Below are 20935 nucleotides of genomic sequence, written 5' to 3' on the forward strand. Positions count from 1 at the left end.
TTCTTAAAAAAAAAAAAAAAAAGAAGAGAATTTAATATTTAAAATTTTAATTTTATTCTAAAAAAAGTTTTAAAATTTATATTTTAATTTAATTTTAAAAAATGGAAATATATAGATCATGTTTGAGAGTTCTAGATTTTTGTTCTCTTATTTTACTAAAAAGGAAAAGCCTAGATTAGATAATTGCGGTAAAAAAAAGAAAAAAAAAACAACATTTTAAGAATAAATTAATAAAAGAAAAATAATTCTATAAATTAATAAAAGAAAAATAAAATGAGAATTATTTAAAAGATTTGGAACCGTATTTTAACCATGGAGGTAAATAAAACATTTTATTTATTTAATTTTTTTTTTCCTTTCCTATTCTTAGCTTGCAGATTCCGCGCCGATGAAGTCGACAAACTGAAGCCGGCTAAGCGGGGCCCACTGAAACTGCACGTATTACGAATTGGAACTGTAGTTATAATGATAGGTTATTACATTTTTAATATTTTTTGTTATTTTATCCGTTGATAAGTAGACGCGCTTATCATCTGCTTTAGCTGTCTTCTGGTCTCTATATAAAATCACCATTCTGCAAGTTCATGAATTTTTCTTTAGAGAGAGAGAGAGAGAGAGATAAGCTCAGGAGAGAGAAAAGAAGAAGAAGAAGAAGAAGAAGAAATAAGAGAGAGTGAAAGTCTTCATTCTTAGAGAGAGAGAAAGCTTCTCTTAGCTCTCTCTCTGTTCTGAGTTTCTGTTTTTTTGTTCTCTGAACCAACCCTTCTCGTTTTGCTTTCAAGGTATGAGGAGCCTCTCTCTCAGTTTCTCTATTTCTCGCTCTGTTCGTCGAATCTATCACTTTAAGATAATCTTTCTTTTCTGGATTTGTAATTTTTTAATTTTATTTATGTGGTTGAACTATTAACCATCCTTTCTCTCTCCATTATTTGTTCTTTTGCATCTTCGATTCCTGTAGGGTTTAAAGCCGCTTTCTCTCTCTGTATATAGAAAACCCTAAAATTATTTTTGACTTTTCAACCAATTTTAGTCGAAGTAATATGCCTCTCTGCTAATTTCTTTTTGTCGTAATTTTATCTATTCCTTCGATTTTGTATCTATTGTGTTGGTTGCTGAACCCAATTTTGTTTCCATCGTGTTTGATTTTCGGTCTGAGGAACAAAATTTCAGTGCTCCTTTTAATTTTCTGTTTGATTCTTTAGGTATTTTGCTCGATCTCTTACATATCTGTGTTTGATTCTTATTTTCCAGATCTAGCGGGGTTTTCTGCTAATACTGATAAAAACGGAGGCGGTAGTGATGTCGTCCCTCAGTAGGGAGCTGGTGTTCTTGATCTTACAGTTTCTCGATGAGGAAAAATTTAAGGAGACAGTTCACAAGTGGGATATTTTAGTCTTTTATTTTGGGTGCTTGTTTTGTGGATTAGTTTGTTTTTCAGAATTTGGTGCTTAAATTTGCAGCATTAATTGCTTTGTTTTCCAAAATAGGCTTGAGCAGGAATCTGGATTTTTCTTCAATATGAAATATTTTGAGGACGAGGTGCACAATGGGAACTGGGATGAAGTTGAGAAATATCTCTCTGGTTTTACCAAAGTTGATGACAATCGCTATTCAATGAAAATATTTTTTGAGATTAGGAAGCAGAAGTATCTCGAGGCATTGGACAAGTAAGCGCACATTTTCCATTTTGATGCTATTCTCTGTTTGCAAATTTGTTTTTAGAACTTTTTTTGCAATTGTATCAGGCATGATCGTTCCAAGGCTGTAGATATTTTAGTAAAGGACTTAAAAGTTTTTTCCACGTTTAATGAAGAACTTTTCAAGGAGATTACTCAGCTATTGACGCTGGAGAATTTTAGGTATGGAATTACATCCATTTGATATGATTTTTAGAACAGCTAGTTGTTAATGAACTGCCTTATTAATAGGGAAAATGAACAACTATCGAAGTATGGCGATACGAAGTCTGCACGAGCAATTATGTTGGTTGAGTTGAAGAAGCTAATTGAAGCAAATCCTTTGTTCCGGGATAAATTGCAGTTTCCTCACCTTAAGAACTCAAGATTGCGTACTCTTATCAATCAAAGGTGATTTATCTCCTGCATTTCTAGTTTTTATTTCACGAATCATTGACATTCTAACAATTATCTCATTCCAATACAAACATAGTTTTTTGCTTAATGAAAATTTATTTACCTGTGATTCAAAATGTTGAATGTTAACTTCTGTCATTACTTACTGACATTTTCTTGTTCTAAAAACTCGAAGCATTCATTTGTACTTAAACGAATTTATTGTATAAATGAAACACTAAATCAAATTGTAAATTGCAGCTTAAATTGGCAGCATCAACTTTGTAAAAACCCTAGACCAAATCCAGATATTAAAACCCTTTTTGTGGATCATTCTTGTGGACAACCAAATGGTGCTCGGGCTCCTTCGCCTGCAAACAATCCACTTCTTGGATCCTTACCCAAACCTGGAGGTTTTCCTCCTCTTGGAGCCCATGGGGTGGGTTATCTGTTGTAACTGTTAATCTCATTGACTTAACATGCACCTTAAAAAAATGTGTTTTTCTGTTCAGCCTTTTCAGCCCACGGCAGCACCAGTTCCAGCACCTCTTGCTGGTTGGATGTCCAATCCCTCAGCTGTTACTCATCCTGCCGTTTCTGGTGGAGGTGCCATTGGTCTTGGTGCTCCATCTATCCCAGGTAAGTTGTTTTCCTATGTTTTTAAGTGCTTTATAGCTATTGACTTATCATGCTGATGTAAGCTACTGTAAGGGTCTTGTATAATTGAGAGGTTTTTTTTATAAAAAATTTCTTTGTAGCTGCTTTGAAACATCCACGGACTCCTCCAACTAATCCTTCTGTAGAATACCCTTCTGCTGACTCTGAACATGTTTCTAAAAGGCCAAAACCTATGGGGATGTCTGATGAGGTAATTTAGTTTTTCCTTCATTTTATGTTCTCATGATTCTAGACCAATTCCAGGAATGTCAGACCTGTGCTCAACTTATGTTTTGTTCATACTGCCTCTTTTTTTTCCATATAATGAAGGTAAATCTACCAGTTAATGTTCTGCCAGTATCATTTGCTGGTCATGGTCATGCACAAGCTTTTAATGCTCCAGATGATTTGCCGAAGAACGTTGTGCGAACACTGAATCAAGGGTCATCTCCAATGAGCATGGATTTCCATCCCGTCCAACAAACTCTGCTTCTTGGTATATTTAAATTTATTTTGTATTATCTAACTTTTAAACTATCAAATAATAATGTATCTGTAGATGATATCTTTATTTGGGCATTCCTATCAAAATTGACAAATATGAAGAAAAATCTCTTTTCAGTTGGCACAAATGTGGGTGAAATAGGCTTATGGGAAGTTGGATCTAGGGAGCGACTTATTTCAAAGAGTTTTAAAGTCTGGGATCTCAATGCATGTTCAATGCCTTTACAGGTATTCTGTGTATACTAATGTTGCAGATTACATCTTATCACAATTAGTGAAATCTGAGTTTATCTTGATGATTTCCAGGCAGCTCTACTTAAAGAGCCTGATGTATCAGTGAACCGTGTTATTTGGAGCCCTGATGGTTCTTTATTTGGTAAGATAGTATGTTTCCTTGTAAATTTTATGTTATCAAAGTGAGCGTTGGTTGTTGAATAAATGCCAATCTGGTATAGGTGTTGCCTATTCGAGGCACATTGTTCAAATATACTCCTATCATGGTGGTGATGACATGCGACAGCACCTGGAGGTGTGTATTATTAAGTGTATTGTATCAATTGTTTACTCTTCCCGTTTTGTAGAATGACACTGAAATTTGTAAATCAGATTGATGCACATGTCGGTGGAGTTAATGATCTAGCATTCTCTAATCCCAATAAACAACTTTGCGTCATAACATGCGGGGATGACAAGACGATTAAAGTAAGTCTATTTTCTTATTCGGGTCATTAAATGAAGGGAAAAGGGATTCCGTTTGTTGACAATTCTCTTCTCTTTGAATGTTGTTAGGTCTGGGATGCTGGAAATGGTGCAAGGCAATTTACATTTGAAGGCCACGAGGCTCCTGTTTACTCTGTTTGCCCTCACTACAAGGAAAGCATTCAGGTTTGCCCTTGATGTGCAACCCAAGTTTGTGTGAGGCTGCTTGATGCTTATTCTGCCTAATCTGCTACATGTATGTTTTTGTCTCTCAGTTCATCTTTTCAACAGCACTGGATGGAAAGATAAAGGCGTGGCTATATGATAATATGGGCTCACGAGTTGATTATGATGCTCCTGGACGTTGGTGCACAACCATGGCATACAGTGCAGATGGTACTAGGTGTGTCATACTTACTCAGTTGTATTGGGGGTTGCTTGGACTTGCCTTTTTTTGGTTCATAGTATAGAAGTTTAAAGAATTGTTATTTCTATCTCACTTTTTCATTTGGTCATGGGTGTTTTAGGCTCTTCTCATGTGGGACAAGTAAAGATGGAGAGTCCTATATTGTTGAATGGAATGAGAGCGAAGGAGCTGTTAAGAGAACTTATCAAGGGTTCCGCAAGCGGTCTCTGGGTGTTGTACAATTTGATACGACGAAAAATCGGTTTTTGGCTGCTGGTGATGATTTCTCCATTAAATTTTGGGACATGGACAATGTTCAACTTCTAACGACTGTTGATGCTGATGGAGGGCTGCCGGTAAGTCTTCATGCCAGTGAACTGGTAAATTAAAAACTATAGTTGACCGTTGCTTATTTCGTACTGTTTTCTTTTCATTCCTTTCAATATCATAGGCAAGTCCACGCATCCGCTTTAACAAGGATGGCACCCTTTTAGCTGTTTCTGGCAATGAGAATGGAATTAAAATCTTGGCTAATGTGGATGGAGTCCGGCTACTAAGAACGTTTGAAAATCTTTCATATGATGCATCTAGAACGTCAGAGGCCGGGACAAAGGTAGATTGATTGTATGTTTTAATTAACGTGACCCTTCACCATATTGTTAACTCTTCTGCTAAATATCTAATTTACATTGTTTGAATTTTCAGCCCACAATAAATCCAATCTCAGCTGCTGCAGCTGTGGCAGCAGCAGCCGCAGCTGGCAGTGCCTCCGATAGAGGCGCCTCTGTCATCACCATGGCTGGAGTGGTTGGTGTTGCTTAATAGAAAATTAATATTTTTAGTAGGAGCTTGTTTATTTTTATATCTCCATGCATGTATGAATAAATCACGAAAACATTAATTCACACTTTTCTTACCAATTCATTTAACGTCAAGCCTATAAATCTGCCAGGCTGGGGATACCCGAAGTTTGGGGGATGTGAAACCTAGAATTCCTGAAGATTCAAATGACAAGTCAAAGATTTGGAAGCTCACTGAAATTAACGAACCATCTCAATGTAGGTCCTTGAGGCTGCCTGAGAACGTGCGAGTAAACAAGGTAAGTCATTCACGCTATACGCTGAAATTTAGCTTACATTCCTTTTCATATTGCTTCTCTAAATTGAGTTATAGAGTGTTTTTTGGGTTTAGTTTGAGCATCGGTAGCTTGAGATTTTCTGGGGATCCTTTGTTATTTCTTCTCTGACTATGCCTTGTTCTTGATGTACTCAGATATCTAGGTTGATCTACACAAATTCTGGAAGTGCAATCTTGGCATTAGCATCAAATGCAATTCATCTGCTATGGAAATGGACGCGAAGCGAGCGTAATTCAACTGGCAAGGTATCATAAGATATTGTCAGTTTTCTGTTTGCTATCTGGAGCCTCTTTCATTTGGCATAATCAACACTTTCCCATCTTGCAGGCAACTGCAAATGTTTTGCCGCAATTATGGCAACCATCAAGTGGCATTCTAATGACCAACGATGTTGCTGACACTAGTTCTGAAGAGGCTGTGCCCTGCTTTGCTTTATCCAAAAACGATTCTTACGTCATGTCAGCTTCTGGTGGAAAGATATCCCTCTTCAATATGATGACATTTAAGGTAACTTATATTACCTTTCGATCGGTCATTGCAATTATTTTCTGGTGAGTTATACCTATGTCAACCTTCCTTGCAACTGCAGACAATGACAACTTTCATGCCGCCACCACCTGCTGCCACATTCCTTGCCTTTCACCCACAAGATAACAATATAATTGCCATTGGCATGGATGATTCCACAATTCAAATTTATAATGTCCGCGTAGATGAGGTATAATACCCTCTGGAACCCACCTATTCTCTAATTAAACCTTGTGGCAATCATTATGCAATCAAATCTTTGGATGCTGCAGGTAAAGAGCAAGCTTAAAGGCCACTCTAAAAGAATAACTGGCTTGGCCTTCTCTCACTTACTGAATGTGCTAGTTTCATCCGGAGCTGATGCACAGGTATTTGACTATGCCATGTCGTTGGGTCTGTGAATTCTTTTTGTTGTATGGTTTCACCTTATTCAGATATGTAGCAATCTAATTATGTGTTGAATTGCATGGGTTGACTGAAGACTGACCCAGTATAAAGATTCTTGTAATTTGAGCTTTGCACCATTTATCTCAACTTCCTAGTGAACACGCTTTGCCCGTGTTTGGGCCTATCGATGTTTGGCGAATTCTTACATTTGAGCCACTTATTTGTTTGTTGCTCATCCAGCTGTGTGTGTGGAGCTCTGATGGGTGGGAGAAGCAGAGAACAAGAGTCTTACAACTTCCAAATGGGAGGCCATTATCCTCCCAGTCTGACACTCGTGTACAGTTTCATCAGGACCAGGCACACTTTCTTGTCGTGCACGAGACTCAGATTGCAATATACGAGACTACAAAGCTTGAGTGTGTAAAGCAGGTCCTTCTTTTACCTCTATCCTGTTCGTTCATCTGTTCTTTGTTTTTTGAAACAACGCCTTACCCACTTCTCTGTTGTTAATTTACATTTTAGTGGACGCCACGGGAATCTGGTGCACCAATCTCTCATGCAACATTCTCTTGCGACAGTCAAATGATATATGCCAGCTTCTTGGATGCAACTGTCTGCGTGTTTACCGTTGCTAATCTCAGATTACGTTGTCGAATTAGTCCTTCAGCTTATCTTCCTGCTAGTGTGAGGTATTTCTCTCACTCCACTTTGCCGTTTAGGTAATGCTCCCGCATTAAGGGTATGCATAAGTGGGTAAAGTTTTGCTGTAATGAGCTCTCTTGGAATGGGCATGTTGACTTGATCCGTTGGTTTATTCTGTCACCCGTTCGTCATCTCTTTTATTTTAAAAAGCATAGGATGAGTTAAAAGGATACAAATCGTGTGCTGTGAATGAAAAACACAATGTTAGCTTCAGCTAAACACGATGAGAATTTCCTGCTTGGCGGTTCTTACTCGTTCAAATTTCGAACTCACCATCTCCATTTTTTCTTACCTTTCATTCTATCATTCTTTTCAGCAATGCTTCCGTACAACCACTAGTGATTGCAGCACATCCTCAAGAAGCAAACCAATTTGCTTTAGGGCTGTCAGATGGCGGGGTTCATGTCTTCGAACCCCTCGAATCCGAAGGAAAATGGGGTGTGCCTCCTCCCATCGAAAATGGATCAGCATCAAGTGTGCCGACGACTCCATCGGTTGGAGCTTCAGGTTCAGATCAAGCCCCAAGATGATCGAGCCAGCTAGCACGAGTACTTTTACATGCTTGGTTGCTGGCTCTCCAACTTTAGGTATACTTCAGATTTTAACTGGTTGACCTTTTTTTTTTCCCTTCCTCCTGGGAACATTTGTTAGCGCCATGTTGGTTGTATCTTGTAATTTTTTTTTTATGGTTGATTTTTCATTTCCCCCAGTTTGTTGTTCATGATATGTAGTTATACTCAAGGAAACAGCAAAAAGATGTAGATTTTATCTTCTTTCCTCTGATTCTGTGTAAGTTAACATTCTGCAGGAGTATTATTACTAACTGTCAAAGTGACCTTCTTACTCATAATTCTTTGTCAATTTTTCTTCTCTTCCTTTCATGAACCTATACTGTTATTAGCTCCCCATGGTGCCCCCTTGACTCCATTTTTACTTTCTGATCGTGCTGTTCATTGCTTGAGTTGTGTTCTGGTTGGTTGCATATTTGCTCAACTTAAATTGGAGTTCATTTGCATAGTTAGGTTCTATCAGTCAAAAGATTTCTAAGGATTGGAGACTTAATTTCAGTTTGGAGGGGAAGAATCCTTTGGTGATACCATGCTGTAAGAGATATTGCCTCAACTAGCTCAACAAATTTGGTCATATATAGGTGATTCCCGATTGGCATCATGGTTCGGTTCGGTTCGGTCCGGTCGTGTGGTCATGGACAATAACCTTAATACCTACTTCCTCATTGAGTACAAATGCATAGGGATTTCGCCTTGAATAAATGGGGAGGGGGATTCATCTTTCAAAGAACGATGGTGGAAGCTCTGTATCTATTAGATTGAGGAGCGTTTGCTTCGCTAATGGTGATAGTTTGACAGTTTCAGTTGGTTCTTCTAAATCCAGAGTCTAACAGATGGGGTTTGTGGCATTATCTTTCAGGGTATGAAGAGTAGAGATAAAGATCTCGAGCCAATATTCGAGTACCAGGTGCTATGGCGTTGAAGTAACCCATTCCATATTCCCAGGAAAAGCTCGAACGACCTTCAACAAAAGGGTACTTGTACCTGAAACCAACACAGGTGGGTAGGTAGAGAATACCTAGGGACACGGGACAACTATCTCTAAGGAACTCGGCAAAATAGCCTCGTAACTTTGAGAGAAGGGGTGTCTCCTCACAAATGGGGTCGCAGTGTTTACCAAAAACACAGGTTTTTGCAAAATCATCGGCCCCCAGGAGTTTCTTGTAAATCGTACAAACGAGGTAAAAACTATCTTTAAACTAGAATTTTGTTAGAATGTTGAATGAATTTTTGAAAGAATTTGAGATATGTATAATAACATATTACTCAAGGAAATGAGCAATTTATTCTCAATCTTTGTAGAAATCGTAGCTAGCAAGGAAATACTCTAATATAGGTTGACTCCAAAAGTTGGCGATAAAGTCTACCATATTTAAAATAATATATTTTAATATCGAATGTGTTAAAAAAATAGATCATATTTAAATAAAATACTTCAATAGTATTTAACTAATTTGAATTTAATTATATATATTTAATGTATCAAATATAATATATACATATATTTTTAAATATTAATTTCTAACCCTTTAAATCAAATACATTTTTCTCATTTATATAAAATATTAATTAAAAATTTCAAATTTTCCTTTAATTAAATTTTCTTTGGAGTGTTGTTACGAGACCACACGAGAACTTTATGAATTTATAGGTTAATAACATAAAATTAATTACCGAACTATTTAATCAATCGATTTTCATGCATTTTAGATGGAGTTGAACTCTTATGAATAAATCGTGTTCAGGGAAATAGATTGTTCTCAAGTTCTTAATATATTTTATAGCTATGATTACATATTTCTCCTTAAATAACCTTAATTATTTAATGAACAATTCGTTTATTTTCTAAACCATAAACTAAATCTATCGGTTAGTGAAAGTGGACTCCACTGTTTAGGTCTAGAAATTAACCATCGAGAAATTACTCATCTACTTTATTTATACGAAATAAGTGAATTTTATCTCATTACACTTGCCTCCCATTTTCTATTTGAACGAGTACCTACAAGCGCAGACATATTGAATTGACTATAAAAGTTATTCACGCCCACCCAAATCAAAAACAGACTCTCACAAATACGAGTTCATCGCATGTGATTATCCTAATAAATATTAATCTTCTCCATTAATGAATTTATTAAAAGATTATACCAATTCCATGTCTCAACAAGGTGAGTAATAAGGGTCCTTGGGATAAGACACCATCTTTTCGGCCGACCATAAACAAATCAAATTTATCATAATAACCTCGAGTCGTATACACCATATAAAATAATAAATTATTTTATTAATAAATAAGAAAATGTTGAATTAAAAAAATTGACACTATGCCACGTCCTACCTGTTCCATGACTCAAATTTTATACAAAAAAAAAAATGAAAACTTTGGAACATATAACGATAAATTATATAAATAACGGTACTATAATTTTACAAAAATAGAGGTATTTCTACTCGAAGAGTATTTTTTTATTTTGTTATTTATTTATAATTTAGCATTTTTTACTAAATTAATAAAAAAGAAAAAAGAAAATGTAATGAAATATCTAGAGGCGAGGAACAAGGGCTGCACGCAGGCGACATCGGGAAGCATCCTCAAAATAATCTTCATCCTTCTTCTCCCTCTTCTTCATCTTCTTCGTCTTCTTCGTTTTGAATTCTGATAGAGATACCATTTTCTTATCTTCTTCACTCTCCCTGCCTGCTGCTTCCCCGGCAATGGCTTCCATTTCTCTGGACATTGCTTCCGCCGCTTTTATGACCCTCACTTCTACCCGCTCCAACCATACTTCTACTCGGCTTCGTTCTGCTTTTCTCCCATTTCGCCCTTTCACCTTCACTCTCACGTCTTTTCAATTACCACCTCTCGCCCCCCTCCACTTCTCTGTCGCGTCCAAACGAACCTCGCGAAGATTCTCGGTCGTCTCCACAGCTACTCCCACATCGGAGAGCGATGAATCCGATGTTTTGACGAAGATTCCGCCCGATGACCGGATTCCAGCTACGATTATCACTGGATTTTTGGGTTCTGGGAAGGTATGAACTCTCTCTCTCTCTCTCTCTCTCTCTCTTCTACCGTGTCCTATGGGAGTAGAGTTCGGAGTGTTGTTTTGGTGTCTTATGCTGTTCGGATTGGTATTAAGGGAGTGTTTCCCTACACCAGTTCCGAAAATATAGTTCAAATCCTAAAAATATAGAGGTTATTGATGAAATGAATTTCATTCCGAATTCTAGGGGCTTTTGTTTGTTTCCATTTACATCTTATAGATCCTTGTTTTGGGTTTTTCTTTTTTTTTTTCATTTCCATGAAATTTCCAATCCTGCTGTTTGTTTACTGTCGCCCTTTGAGTTAAACAATATGAGGGGCAGAGGATTCGAACCTTTAACCATTTGATATATGTTTTATGCTAGTTGAACTATGATTATGATTGAATTTGAGTCTTTGAAGCAAAGAAGTGACTTAGAAGAATTGCAATTATTCGTCAAGTACTTGGGGACAAAATGAGGGATTATTTCGTTAAGTTTCTAACAGTGGAGAGTGCATTGGGTTATTATTTGGAAAATATAAGAAAATTTTTGGATCTTGCAGACAACATTACTTAACCATATATTAACAGCAGAGCATGGGAAGCGAATTGCGGTTATTGAAAATGAGGTACGAGATAAAACTTTCTGTGCATGATCGCACAACTCCTTCTGAATTATATATTTAACTTTGTTTCATGTCTTAAAACTACAGTTCGGAGAAGTAGATATCGATGGTTCTTTGGTTGCTGCAAAAACTACTGGTGCTGAGGATATTGTTATGTTGAATAACGGATGTCTTTGCTGCACTGTGCGGGGTGATCTTGTCCGGATGATATCAGAGCTGGTTAATAAGAAGAAAGGAAAATTTGACCATATTGTGATCGAGACTACAGGTATGAAGGGTCTCCCAATCACAAGAACAGAGTTGTGTAGTAACGAACGCACGTCTGTCGTATTTATTTATGATAATTTCATGTGACGTTTTCTAATATATTCTATTACATCATTGGAATATGTAGGATTAGCAAATCCATCACCAATCATTCAGACATTTTATGCTGAGGACTCGGTTTTTAACGATGTGAAGTTGGATGGTGTTGTCACGTTAGTTGATGCCAAACATGCAGCATTTCACTTGGACGAAGTTAAGCCGGAAGGAATTGTCAATGAGGCTATAGAACAAATTGCTTATGCTGATCGAATCATAGTAAACAAGGTATTCATGATAGATGACTGTTTTAGCCCCTCGAGATATAATGTTCAAACAAGTCAAATTAATTTGCGAGTGGGTTTTTCTCCAAGCCCAAGCATGTTCACAATTTTATACACTAAATTTAGTGCCGTAAGTTTTTTTTAATCCCGTGGCAATTTTGATAGAAAGTCTGCTTGTTATTCTGATTGGAAGGATTGTGCATTCAAGTTAATGTCAATGTCTGCCCAACTGATAATGTAATTTAGAAAATTTGGTTGTGGTACTCTTAACTAGGTGTCACAATCGCTCTCTGTCAAGACTCGCAACGCGATTGTGCAGCACTTATCTTTACTCTCACCCTCGAGTAAGTCAACAAACTAGAATTTGGTCGCTGGCCTCTAGCCTCGTTCTTAAGAAAAGGTTTTAGCAAATGGGGAAACAGAAAGTTTTAGAAAACATTTGGAAATTGATTTTAGAAAGCATGTTATATGTTAGCAAGCAAATAAGTAAGAACCACGACTTGGATAGCGTATAACCCGAGTTGGAAGAATTTACAGCTAGTCATATCCCTTTATAGTACATTTTGAGTAATTTCAGCCTTTGTAGATGTGAACATGATTTTGGCTAACGATCATACACCCTCAAATTGACATAACAAACAAAAATGTTACTGATCTAACTATATGAATTAAACAAGGAAAGTAGAATAGCAACCTTAACATTTTTCATTGAAGTAATTTTTAGTTTTTGGGCAAAATGCTGGGCTAATTCATGAACTTTATACCACTAGACTGATCTTGTTGGCGAGCCACAAATTGCTGATCTGGTCCAACGGATAAAGGTTAGTAACACTCAACACTTTCTTTTTGTATATTGATTCATTAGCTTCCGAATACGTCATTTATGTTTTTTTTTATTCCGATGGTAGAAAATAAACCGGATGGCTGAACTGAAGAGGACAAAGTATGGCAAGGTTGACTTGGATTATGTTCTTGGGATAGGAGGCTTTGATTTGGAGAGGTAGTTTCATCCCATCTAAAATTGTTTCCATCGTCATTGAAAGAATTCTGATTCTTTTGTCATCACTCTTTCTGAATGCTAACACCTTGTTGGATACAAATATTCATTTTTATTCTCCTTTATATTCCATTTATTGTGTTAGTTACATTTGTCTTATTGCCATTTTTTATCTTCCTGGTACTAATTTGTTCATACTTACCATTCCTGCTTAATTTTGAATGGTTAAGTTTGGATCTTCTCCTCATCCTCTTTTCATCTTTTCAGGATAGATAGCGCCGTTGATACTGAATCGAAGGAAGACCATGCCAGTCATAGTCACCATGACGAGCACGAGCACGACCATGACCATGATCATGACCATCACCACCACAATCATGAACATGACCACAAGCACGGTAAAATTATGCGCTCATATAATCATGTCACATCCATTCTGCATTATTTGACTGATACATTTTATATTCAGCCCTGCTAGTCTTCAATCAAATTGTCTTTTGGAGACTCGTTCATACATGGGTAGCCTCATGATTTTTGCCTTCTATTCTGTGAAAATGTTGCATCATCCAGATTTTTATTGACGATTTACCGAATCAAGTTCATTTTACAGCAAGAATTTACAAAGAACTCACGTATTTTGTTCTCATTTATAACGTCCCTATTGGTGAATTAAACTTGCTTATGACTTTATAACACATTACTCAAAATGCAATGCTTGAATAGATTGCTCAGCATTTTGATCATGGAAGTGTAGTACTAAGTTTTTGCACATCCTTAGTTTTCTGATCTAGCGTCATTTTTTCAACTATTCACTGCAGATCATCATTCGCACGATCACACGCACGACCCTGGCGTTTCTTCTGTCAGTATTGTCTGTGAAGGAATCTTGGATCTTGAGAAGGTTAGTGTCGAGATGGTTTTTTTTTTTTTTTTTTTTTTTTTTTTTTGTCATCAAAATGAACTCTAGTATTCTTTACATTGGATTAATAATTTTTTCATGCCTTCCCGTATTACGAATGTTCGAGTATTTTCTTTTAACTATTGTTTCTTAATATACGATGTCGATGGGTATCGATAAAATCGACAAATACTAGCTTGTTTTGCTCAACTGAAAGATTTTAACCTTTTTGTTGGTATCGATCAGGCAAACATGTGGCTCGGTACGTTATTGTTAGACCGTAGTGATGACATATACCGGATGAAAGGTCTCCTATCAGTTCAGGGTATGGATGAGCGATTCGTGTTTCAGGTGAGTGAGAAAAATCAATGAAACTAATGACTAATGATGTCTTCCTGTTCCATGACTGAACAAATCTATGCTTCACTGAACCATCAAACATGACTTAGGTCATCTTTAGTTTTTTAGTTCATGGTGTCAATTTTAGAAGATTCATGGTATTAATTCCCTTCTCTTCGTTTCGAGTTCGGTAATGTGTTCTTTCCGTTGGGTGTGACAGGGTGTTCATGATATATTCCAAGGTTCGCCAGATCGATTATGGGGTCCAGATGAGCCGAGAATCAACAAGATTGTGTTTATAGGAAAAAACTTGGATGCAGAAGAGTTGGAGAAAGGCTTCAAAGCATGTTTACTGTGATAACTGATTATTTATGGAAACATAACATGATTTTGGAAAAATATTGCAGTTGAACCATTAATAGAGTTTTTTTGTTTGTTCTCCTCCATTTTAATGATAGCATTAACTAATATTTTCAAAATTATCAAATACATTGAATCAATCTATTCAAAATGTAGGTGATCGATCATCGAGAGGTGTAATAGTATTGTTGAGAATCACAATGATGAGATGAGAGTATGACATTGCATTCGAAGGACTTTGGCTCGAGAGAGCTACATGATTTAGTCTAGAATAGAGTAACTATAGCGAGCAAACTTGCATGGCATGGGTGGCATGTGGGCAAACAAGCTTAGGGCGAAAAATAAAAATGAAGTTTGAGTTTGTTTAAAGCTTGGCGTGTCAAAATTATGATGTTGTCCGGTTGAAAAAGTAAGACCGTAAGACCGTGATAGTTGGTCATGTTCGGATTGAAAGAGTACAACTTGATTGCGTTGGAAAAGAAACCAAACAAATGGAAGCAGAAAAGTTTCAGAAGGTTGGCAACTTCCCGGATTGAAAAATTGCGAACTTGGAAGCCTCCGAATACGAATAATCGATCCCGTTCTCCTTCAAAAACCCTTCCAACAAATCCATAACTCGTTCTGGTTCCTCACTCTCGCATTCCATCTCATAATTCCTTCCGAAATCGAAAATCGTTTCATCCAATTCCAATTTTAATCCCTTCCATTCATAAACTCTTCTCACGTTCCTGAATCCGCCCAAGCACACGAATCCCTCTCTCCCAATCCCGTACTCCTTTTTCACTCTCTCCAAAATCTTCGACCATTCCATCAACTGCATACGATTTGGTTCCGCCACGCAGGCGCGGCCGATCGACGGCTCCAGCGGCTCTTCATGCTCTTCGATGCGGCTGATTCCGCCGGAGATTACAGGTTTCGCTTTGAGAGAGAGGACGCAGTGGCTGTCATCATCGTAGAATCGGATGCGGAGAACGGCGAGGTTGGAGGAGAGCTCGGCGTTGGCGCCGTCGAAGAAGATGTTCTGTTGATTGTGCGTCTTGATGTGGTGAGGAGAGAGAAGATCGGAGAGTTTCTGGTGAGATGAAGAATCTGGAAGGCGGAGCTTTACTTCGACCTCCATTGGTGGTTCCTTTAGGTTGGAGAAACGCTCTCTGGCGCTGGATTCTGCGCGGAGTGAAAGAGAGGGATTGTGTTTGGGCGGTGAGAAACCTCTCAGACGGTGGTTGTTGAAGCGGAGGAATGTGGGGCGGCGGAGATGGAAGGAGTGGCCGGAATTCGGAATCAATCGGAGACTCATTGTTAAGTGGTTTTGGGCGGAGAAAATAATTGGATTAGGCTTTAAATTTGAACCACTCCCGATCATATCATCCTCTTTGCTCCTAGATTCTTCTTTTGGATTTCCCACTCAAAATAATTTTATTATTATTATTTTTTAAAAAAATTAAAGTACATTAAATTAAATTAAATAGGCCACTTTTTAAAAATATATATATACATTGAGAGTAACAAACATTTCTATTAAATATTTTTAAAAGTTTAAACTAAGTTTAAGTTTAGTTACAAATTTAATTACGAGATGCTATATCGTAATTTATAGATGTTCTTAACTCATCAATTTATTAATTGAAAAGAACCAAAATCCAAATTTGAGTTTAGTTGGGGCCAATAGGCGGGTGTGCATGCCTTTCTCCGGTTTAAATTTTTTATAATCAGGCACATGTTATTAAAAGTTGAAGGATTAAAGTTAAGTTTAAACAAAAAAATCTAAAAGTTCTCGAATCAGAATTAGAATCTTTGAACATCACAAGCCAAATAAAATGATATCAAATATGAAGAATTCATTTCTCTAATAGCCCATATAAATATAGCTCAATTGGTTAAAGTACGAACTCCCAATACTTACATTCTTGAGTCTCTCCAAATAGATCATTTTTCTCTTGGAAGATAATCAGAGAATGCCAACAAATTTGGTTTGAAATGTTTGAAGACGAGAGATATATTTGGTTGGTGGTGAAAGATTTGTGATAGGCCAGCACCACGTCTCCATTCCTGTTTTCTCCACCAAAATCCACACCACACCACATAAGATCGATCAGTCATATGGGAGCTGAGGGCTTTAAGTAATGCCACAAAATGATGCAAACCTTAACGTGTATCTATGAATTTCAGTTCCTAATCCTATTCTTTCATCCACAGCGAGGCTATGGAATTCATGTAAAACAAAACAAAAACAAGCTCTCTTTGTTCTGCAAACAATGTTCAGACAATCTATATTCCATTCGAAGTATGAATTCAAGAAATTTGAAGTATATCAGAAGATTCGAAGCATTTTACCTCAGGGAGTTGGAGTGTCTCATCATGATCTTCAGCTACCTCGTTACAGAGTTGATGGTGTTTGCTTATGCTCTGAAATTGCTGGTTTATCTCATACACCAGATTTCTTCTTTCCTCCAAACTCTCAAACAAAGCTTTCTTCATAGCTCTAGTATCTTCTTCAAGAAGGCTCAGTCTTCTACTGATCTTCTCAACTTCACAAGGTTCAACTCTCCAACTGGGACCGTCTTTTGATGAGTTTCTCGTAACCCCATTTTGATCAAATGCTCTTAAAGCCTTCTCATGGCGTGAATCATCTACTTCCAATCCATGCCCAAGAGGGCGTTTTTGGTTTTCTGCCATTGTAGCTGCCTTCGTAAACAGTCAGCTTCATCAATTTCTGAGGCCAGTTCGTAAGCTCTCTCGGTGGTGGTGTAAAGAAGGTGGAACACAAGAAGCCTTTTTCTTACTTGGCCTCTAAAAATTTTCGAACTTTTGGGCTTCGGGGAGAGAGAGAGAGAGAGAGAGAGGAGATTGTCCTTGGGAAACAGTGCCTATGGAGCAGTGAACCGGATGATAATAAAGTTCAGCTTCAACAGTATTGGAAAAATAAAACACGTCGAAAAGCTTTATACTTTTCATGTTCTCAACAAACGAGAGATTAAGGGAGAAAAAAAAAAAAAAAGAAAGGAAAAAAAATGAAGCGGTTGGGTAGGAGACATGATTGTGACATGTGAATGAATGTTGCTTATCTGAGAGGGTTGCAGTGGCAAGTAACCAAGCTTCAATGATACAAGAATATACTCAAAAGAACATACCAAAATTTGCAGCACATTTCTCAAGATGAAGCGTTTAGAGTAAAACCTGTCATCGGGATGAAGATGGTAAGTCGGTGGATACCATGCGTCTCTAATGGCGGCTTTTGGAGGGTTGTCGCTACACGCTGGCAGGTTTTGGCTCCATTTCTACAGAAGCTTTGGCGTCATCAAAATCCTGCAGCATATTAAAGCCATCGACCTTATCTTCACCATATAAGCCAAATATGATTGTCTTAGGAAGTATATTGTATAATGAATAACCCAGAACCAATTCAGATGATCCTCATACATACATACATTTAAGACAATCTAAATGGCTAATCAGATTCCCTCAATTTATGATAATAGATTTCTCCTACTTATCATGTCTCAATCACTCGATCTTCTGAGATCAGTCGAAGTTAGAGACGGTAGTTGATGCAAATTTGACAAGAAATAATTGGTTTTAGGGAGATTTTCATTAAGATAGTTCGTAATCTTTGAGATCAATATCTGTCTACAAAAAGACGAGCCACAGGCTTAAGTTGAGTAAATAATTGCATAAATGAACATGTTTGAGGAATTGAAGTTGTCCATCGACAATGAACATTGCTTGAGAAAGACATTGATATATGAAGCTTCAGCTAGTAATCTATCGTTTCCAAACTTCACCATCTTAATCGACAGGCACCTCAACCTCCATTTTCAGGCCAGAATTGCCAAGAATCTGCAAAAGAACAAAAGTACATGTAACATATATATTGCAGCACAAGAAATATATGAATCAAGCAAATTATGAATGATTCTCAGCAAGTTCAGATGACAGAAGGCCGTACAATAATAGTTTATACGGGATCTCAAAATTCATGGAATAGTTGACATAGAGGTAGTCACCATGTGGTGAATAATGAAGTAGTTCTTTTAAAGTGTAGAAAAGAAGCAACTCGACCATGATTAGGTGGAACGTGTTTGTTCAGATGCTGAAGAATCAGCAAGTTTAGATTTGAAATGACTAAACTTCAACAACGAGCTACTGTTATTGATAATAAGACTTCAAATATGATTGTGAATGTTAATAACTATTCATGTGTTTCCTTGACATTTTTGCTACTTTATCTTTGTGGTGATATTTGGTTAATTTTAGGCGATTTATGTACATTTTTTCAATTTGATTAATCCAAGTTTCAAATAAGTATCAATTATTTTGTGTTTGTACAGTGTCAGATAAGCATGTCACTATGCCTTGTTGGTCCAAATGAAAAACAGTGAGATTTATGATAGTAAGAACAAACCATAACGAAATCCTCCTGGGTTAACTGGGATTCCTTTGAGTAACCTGCTTCCTCCAGAAGTTGGCTCAAGACTTGCTACAAAAGAGATAAAAGGGCAAAACTTTAGAACATGCCCTATCATGAGCTATGGAAAATATATACAAATCTCCCGATGAGTGCCTCTTAAGATTTAGTGCAGCGTCTTGAGTACCTTTCTTTGTTCATCAGACATGAAGGGACCAGACAAATCCTGTAGCACTTCTATTATGTCATTGAAAGACACCTTCCCATTAAAGTCCACATCGTACACTTTGAACATAACTAGTGAAACAAGAACAAATTATAAAGAAAAGATTTTAGCTACTCAAATTTGTAATACGTTAAAGGAGTATAATGTTAGTGGCTGTAATAAAGAACAAGAAAAGAAAAAAACAATGAAAGAGTGCCCTGAAGGAGATATAACTACTAAAGGCAGCCCCCCTCCACTAGAAAGAAAGAATGCTATTTAAGAGAGAAGGTTATAGTCCAACTTGGTGAAATACCTTCCCGCACCTAATTGATCCAAAAGTTCGAAGATATACATTTTGACCCAATACTCTTACACTATCCAAGAAAATATCAAAATGGCTACTCAAAATCATGCACATAACTTTTAGGATAAAAAACCGTACATCAACTAACTAAAAAAAAAAAAAAACCAAATTCACTACGTTACTCTATCTACCTAAGCCCTATTGAGCCAATTACAATACTTTAAATTTGAAAACTCCTCAATAGAATCCCATTTGACAACTTTTTCTCACTGTTTCATACTTCTGGAAGAACACTACAATCATATTGGATAGTTATTTCACAATTCCTAACACCATCGAATCCAAAACATAAGAATACGAGCATTGTTTTGACAGAAGTGCAAAAGGGGAAAAAAGGATCTTAAACATTGTGTTTAAATATTAGAATGTCTAAATCATGTGATAAAGGGTGTACAATCAAGTATGGAACGTCGGAAATATAAACCAAAATTCTGCTCCAAACTTTGAAAACCACTTTTGAATTACAAGAGGGCACTATCAAACAAGCCAATGTCGAGTGTCATCAGACAGGATCTAAACAAATGGAAGACTGCATTTTATACGTACATTCAATTTTACGTTGGATGCTAGCTTTAGCACTAAATGCAGACAAAAATGCCACGAAATCTTTGAAGTTCAAACCATCAACCATCTTCAGCACCCTCTGAGGAATACCAAAAGAAAAGGATAAATTATCATTCACCAATTGAAGTACACGAACTTCGCAAACTCAGGCTCAGAATCTAACTATTTCAAGAAATTAATCATAGAAATCGTTGAAATAACCTGAGAAAGAGGATTCATGGCGAATTCTGGGACTGATAAGAACTCGTCGGACAAGATGTATCCCTTCGAGTTTCGATCGAGTTGACAAAATCTCTGATACAGTGACACTATTTCTTGTTGCGTAACTGAATTGCAGACCCAAAATGAACGAGAACCGAGAAAATTCGAAGCGTAGAGTATCCAAAGAAAGAATAAAGAACAGAAATCGAAAACACTCACACAGATTATCGCAGTGCTGTTGAACTTCTTCAATATCATATTGAGTGAGCATCGAGGAGGAATTTCCCATTGTTCGTCGCTGAGATTCAATGAACGCAAATCAAAATCTACGTTCTCACCTCGAGAAAGAAGTAGCAAAATGTAGGCAATTTGTACGGAGGAAGATTGCCTAGAATTTGCTACAGAAAGAGGCGAAATCAAAACAACTGTAGAAATCACCGAGGATCAGAAAGTCGTCAAACTTCAGAGAACGAACTAATTGAATTTTATGGAGTTATTCGTTGATTGATCAGAAAATTTTCCACGAACCCAAACAGAAAGTGATCAGAAATGGTAAAAGGATCCGAGTAGTGGCCGATCTGGGGCGGAGAACTCCGAATTCGGCTGTTTTTGTTTGATTTCAGGACATGTTCAGATATTATTCTGAAAGTAATAAAATTAATTTTTTAAAACATGCTTAGTATTTATTAAAATTGTTATAA

The 20935-nt window shown here is 37.0% G+C and overlaps 5 protein-coding genes across 5 annotated transcripts; 2 read left to right on the forward strand and 3 right to left on the reverse strand.

Annotated features, from left to right (window-relative positions):
* The first annotated feature begins 673 nt into the window (after positions 1–673).
* Positions 674–7954, forward strand: LOC111479634 (protein TOPLESS). The gene is made up of 26 exons (XM_023124395.1): positions 674–782; positions 1252–1379; positions 1488–1667; positions 1746–1859; positions 1929–2087; positions 2334–2511; positions 2585–2711; positions 2831–2940; positions 3060–3225; positions 3352–3461; positions 3540–3609; positions 3689–3762; positions 3840–3935; positions 4023–4118; positions 4208–4335; positions 4460–4694; positions 4790–4951; positions 5044–5145; positions 5291–5437; positions 5611–5721; positions 5804–5983; positions 6066–6194; positions 6277–6372; positions 6632–6820; positions 6914–7080; positions 7410–7954. Exons 2-26 carry the CDS (start codon positions 1300–1302, stop codon positions 7621–7623), a joined length of 3420 nt encoding a protein of 1139 aa, XP_022980163.1. The 5' UTR covers positions 674–782; positions 1252–1299; the 3' UTR covers positions 7624–7954.
* Positions 7955–10215: 2261 nt separating this feature from the next.
* LOC111479636 (uncharacterized GTP-binding protein YjiA) lies at positions 10216–14581 on the forward strand. The gene is made up of 10 exons (XM_023124398.1): positions 10216–10698; positions 11252–11317; positions 11402–11582; positions 11709–11905; positions 12672–12722; positions 12810–12901; positions 13166–13296; positions 13717–13799; positions 14043–14147; positions 14356–14581. The coding sequence occupies exons 1-10, from the start codon at positions 10381–10383 to the stop codon at positions 14491–14493; spliced, it is 1362 nt and encodes a 453-aa protein (XP_022980166.1). The 5' UTR covers positions 10216–10380; the 3' UTR covers positions 14494–14581.
* Positions 14582–14680: 99 nt separating this feature from the next.
* LOC111479637 (triphosphate tunel metalloenzyme 3-like) lies at positions 14681–15886 on the reverse strand. Its single transcript, XM_023124399.1, has one exon. It carries the CDS (start codon positions 15856–15858, stop codon positions 15004–15006), a length of 855 nt encoding a protein of 284 aa, XP_022980167.1. The 5' UTR covers positions 15859–15886; the 3' UTR covers positions 14681–15003.
* A 429-nt stretch (positions 15887–16315) lies between these two features.
* Positions 16316–17949, reverse strand: LOC111479641. Its single transcript, XM_023124403.1, has 2 exons — positions 16830–17949; positions 16316–16544 (listed from the first exon to the last, which is right to left on the reverse strand). Exons 1-2 carry the CDS (start codon positions 17169–17171, stop codon positions 16422–16424), a joined length of 465 nt encoding a protein of 154 aa, XP_022980171.1. The 5' UTR covers positions 17172–17949; the 3' UTR covers positions 16316–16421.
* A 116-nt stretch (positions 17950–18065) lies between these two features.
* On the reverse strand, positions 18066–20887 carry LOC111479640 (calcineurin subunit B-like). Its single transcript, XM_023124402.1, has 6 exons — positions 20454–20887; positions 20235–20359; positions 20016–20112; positions 19088–19197; positions 18898–18972; positions 18066–18332 (listed from the first exon to the last, which is right to left on the reverse strand). The coding sequence occupies exons 1-6, from the start codon at positions 20521–20523 to the stop codon at positions 18282–18284; spliced, it is 528 nt and encodes a 175-aa protein (XP_022980170.1). The 5' UTR covers positions 20524–20887; the 3' UTR covers positions 18066–18281.
* Between the last annotated feature and the right edge of the window lie 48 nt (positions 20888–20935).

This window comes from Cucurbita maxima, unplaced genomic scaffold, assembly GCF_002738345.1.
Source record: "Cucurbita maxima cultivar Rimu unplaced genomic scaffold, Cmax_1.0 Cma_Scf00005, whole genome shotgun sequence".
In the NCBI taxonomy this organism is placed as follows: Eukaryota; Viridiplantae; Streptophyta; class Magnoliopsida; order Cucurbitales; family Cucurbitaceae; genus Cucurbita; species Cucurbita maxima.

Coding starts and splice junctions, on each gene's coding strand:
- LOC111479640 (XM_023124402.1), bottom strand. CDS start 20,523: ATGGGAAATTCCTCCTCGATGCTCACTCAATATGATATTGAAGAAGTT. Junction 20,113..20,234: donor CCATGAATCCTCTTTCTCAG/GTTATTTCAACG, acceptor GGTATTCCTCAG/AGGGTGCTGAAGATGGTTGA. Junction 18,973..19,087: donor TGTCTGATGAACAAAGAAAG/GTACTCAAGACG, acceptor TCTCTTTTGTAG/CAAGTCTTGAGCCAACTTCT.
- LOC111479634 (XM_023124395.1), top strand. CDS start 1,300: ATGTCGTCCCTCAGTAGGGAGCTGGTGTTCTTGATCTTACAGTTTCTC. Junction 2,941..3,059: donor CTATGGGGATGTCTGATGAG/GTAATTTAGTTT, acceptor CATATAATGAAG/GTAAATCTACCAGTTAATGT. Junction 3,763..3,839: donor ACATGCGACAGCACCTGGAG/GTGTGTATTATT, acceptor TTTGTAAATCAG/ATTGATGCACATGTCGGTGG.
- LOC111479637 (XM_023124399.1), bottom strand. CDS start 15,858: ATGATCGGGAGTGGTTCAAATTTAAAGCCTAATCCAATTATTTTCTCC.
- LOC111479641 (XM_023124403.1), bottom strand. CDS start 17,171: ATGGCAGAAAACCAAAAACGCCCTCTTGGGCATGGATTGGAAGTAGAT. Junction 16,545..16,829: donor AGACACTCCAACTCCCTGAG/GTAAAATGCTTC, acceptor TGGAGAAAACAG/GAATGGAGACGTGGTGCTGG.
- LOC111479636 (XM_023124398.1), top strand. CDS start 10,381: ATGGCTTCCATTTCTCTGGACATTGCTTCCGCCGCTTTTATGACCCTC. Junction 13,297..13,716: donor TGAACATGACCACAAGCACG/GTAAAATTATGC, acceptor TATTCACTGCAG/ATCATCATTCGCACGATCAC. Junction 13,800..14,042: donor GAATCTTGGATCTTGAGAAG/GTTAGTGTCGAG, acceptor GGTATCGATCAG/GCAAACATGTGGCTCGGTAC.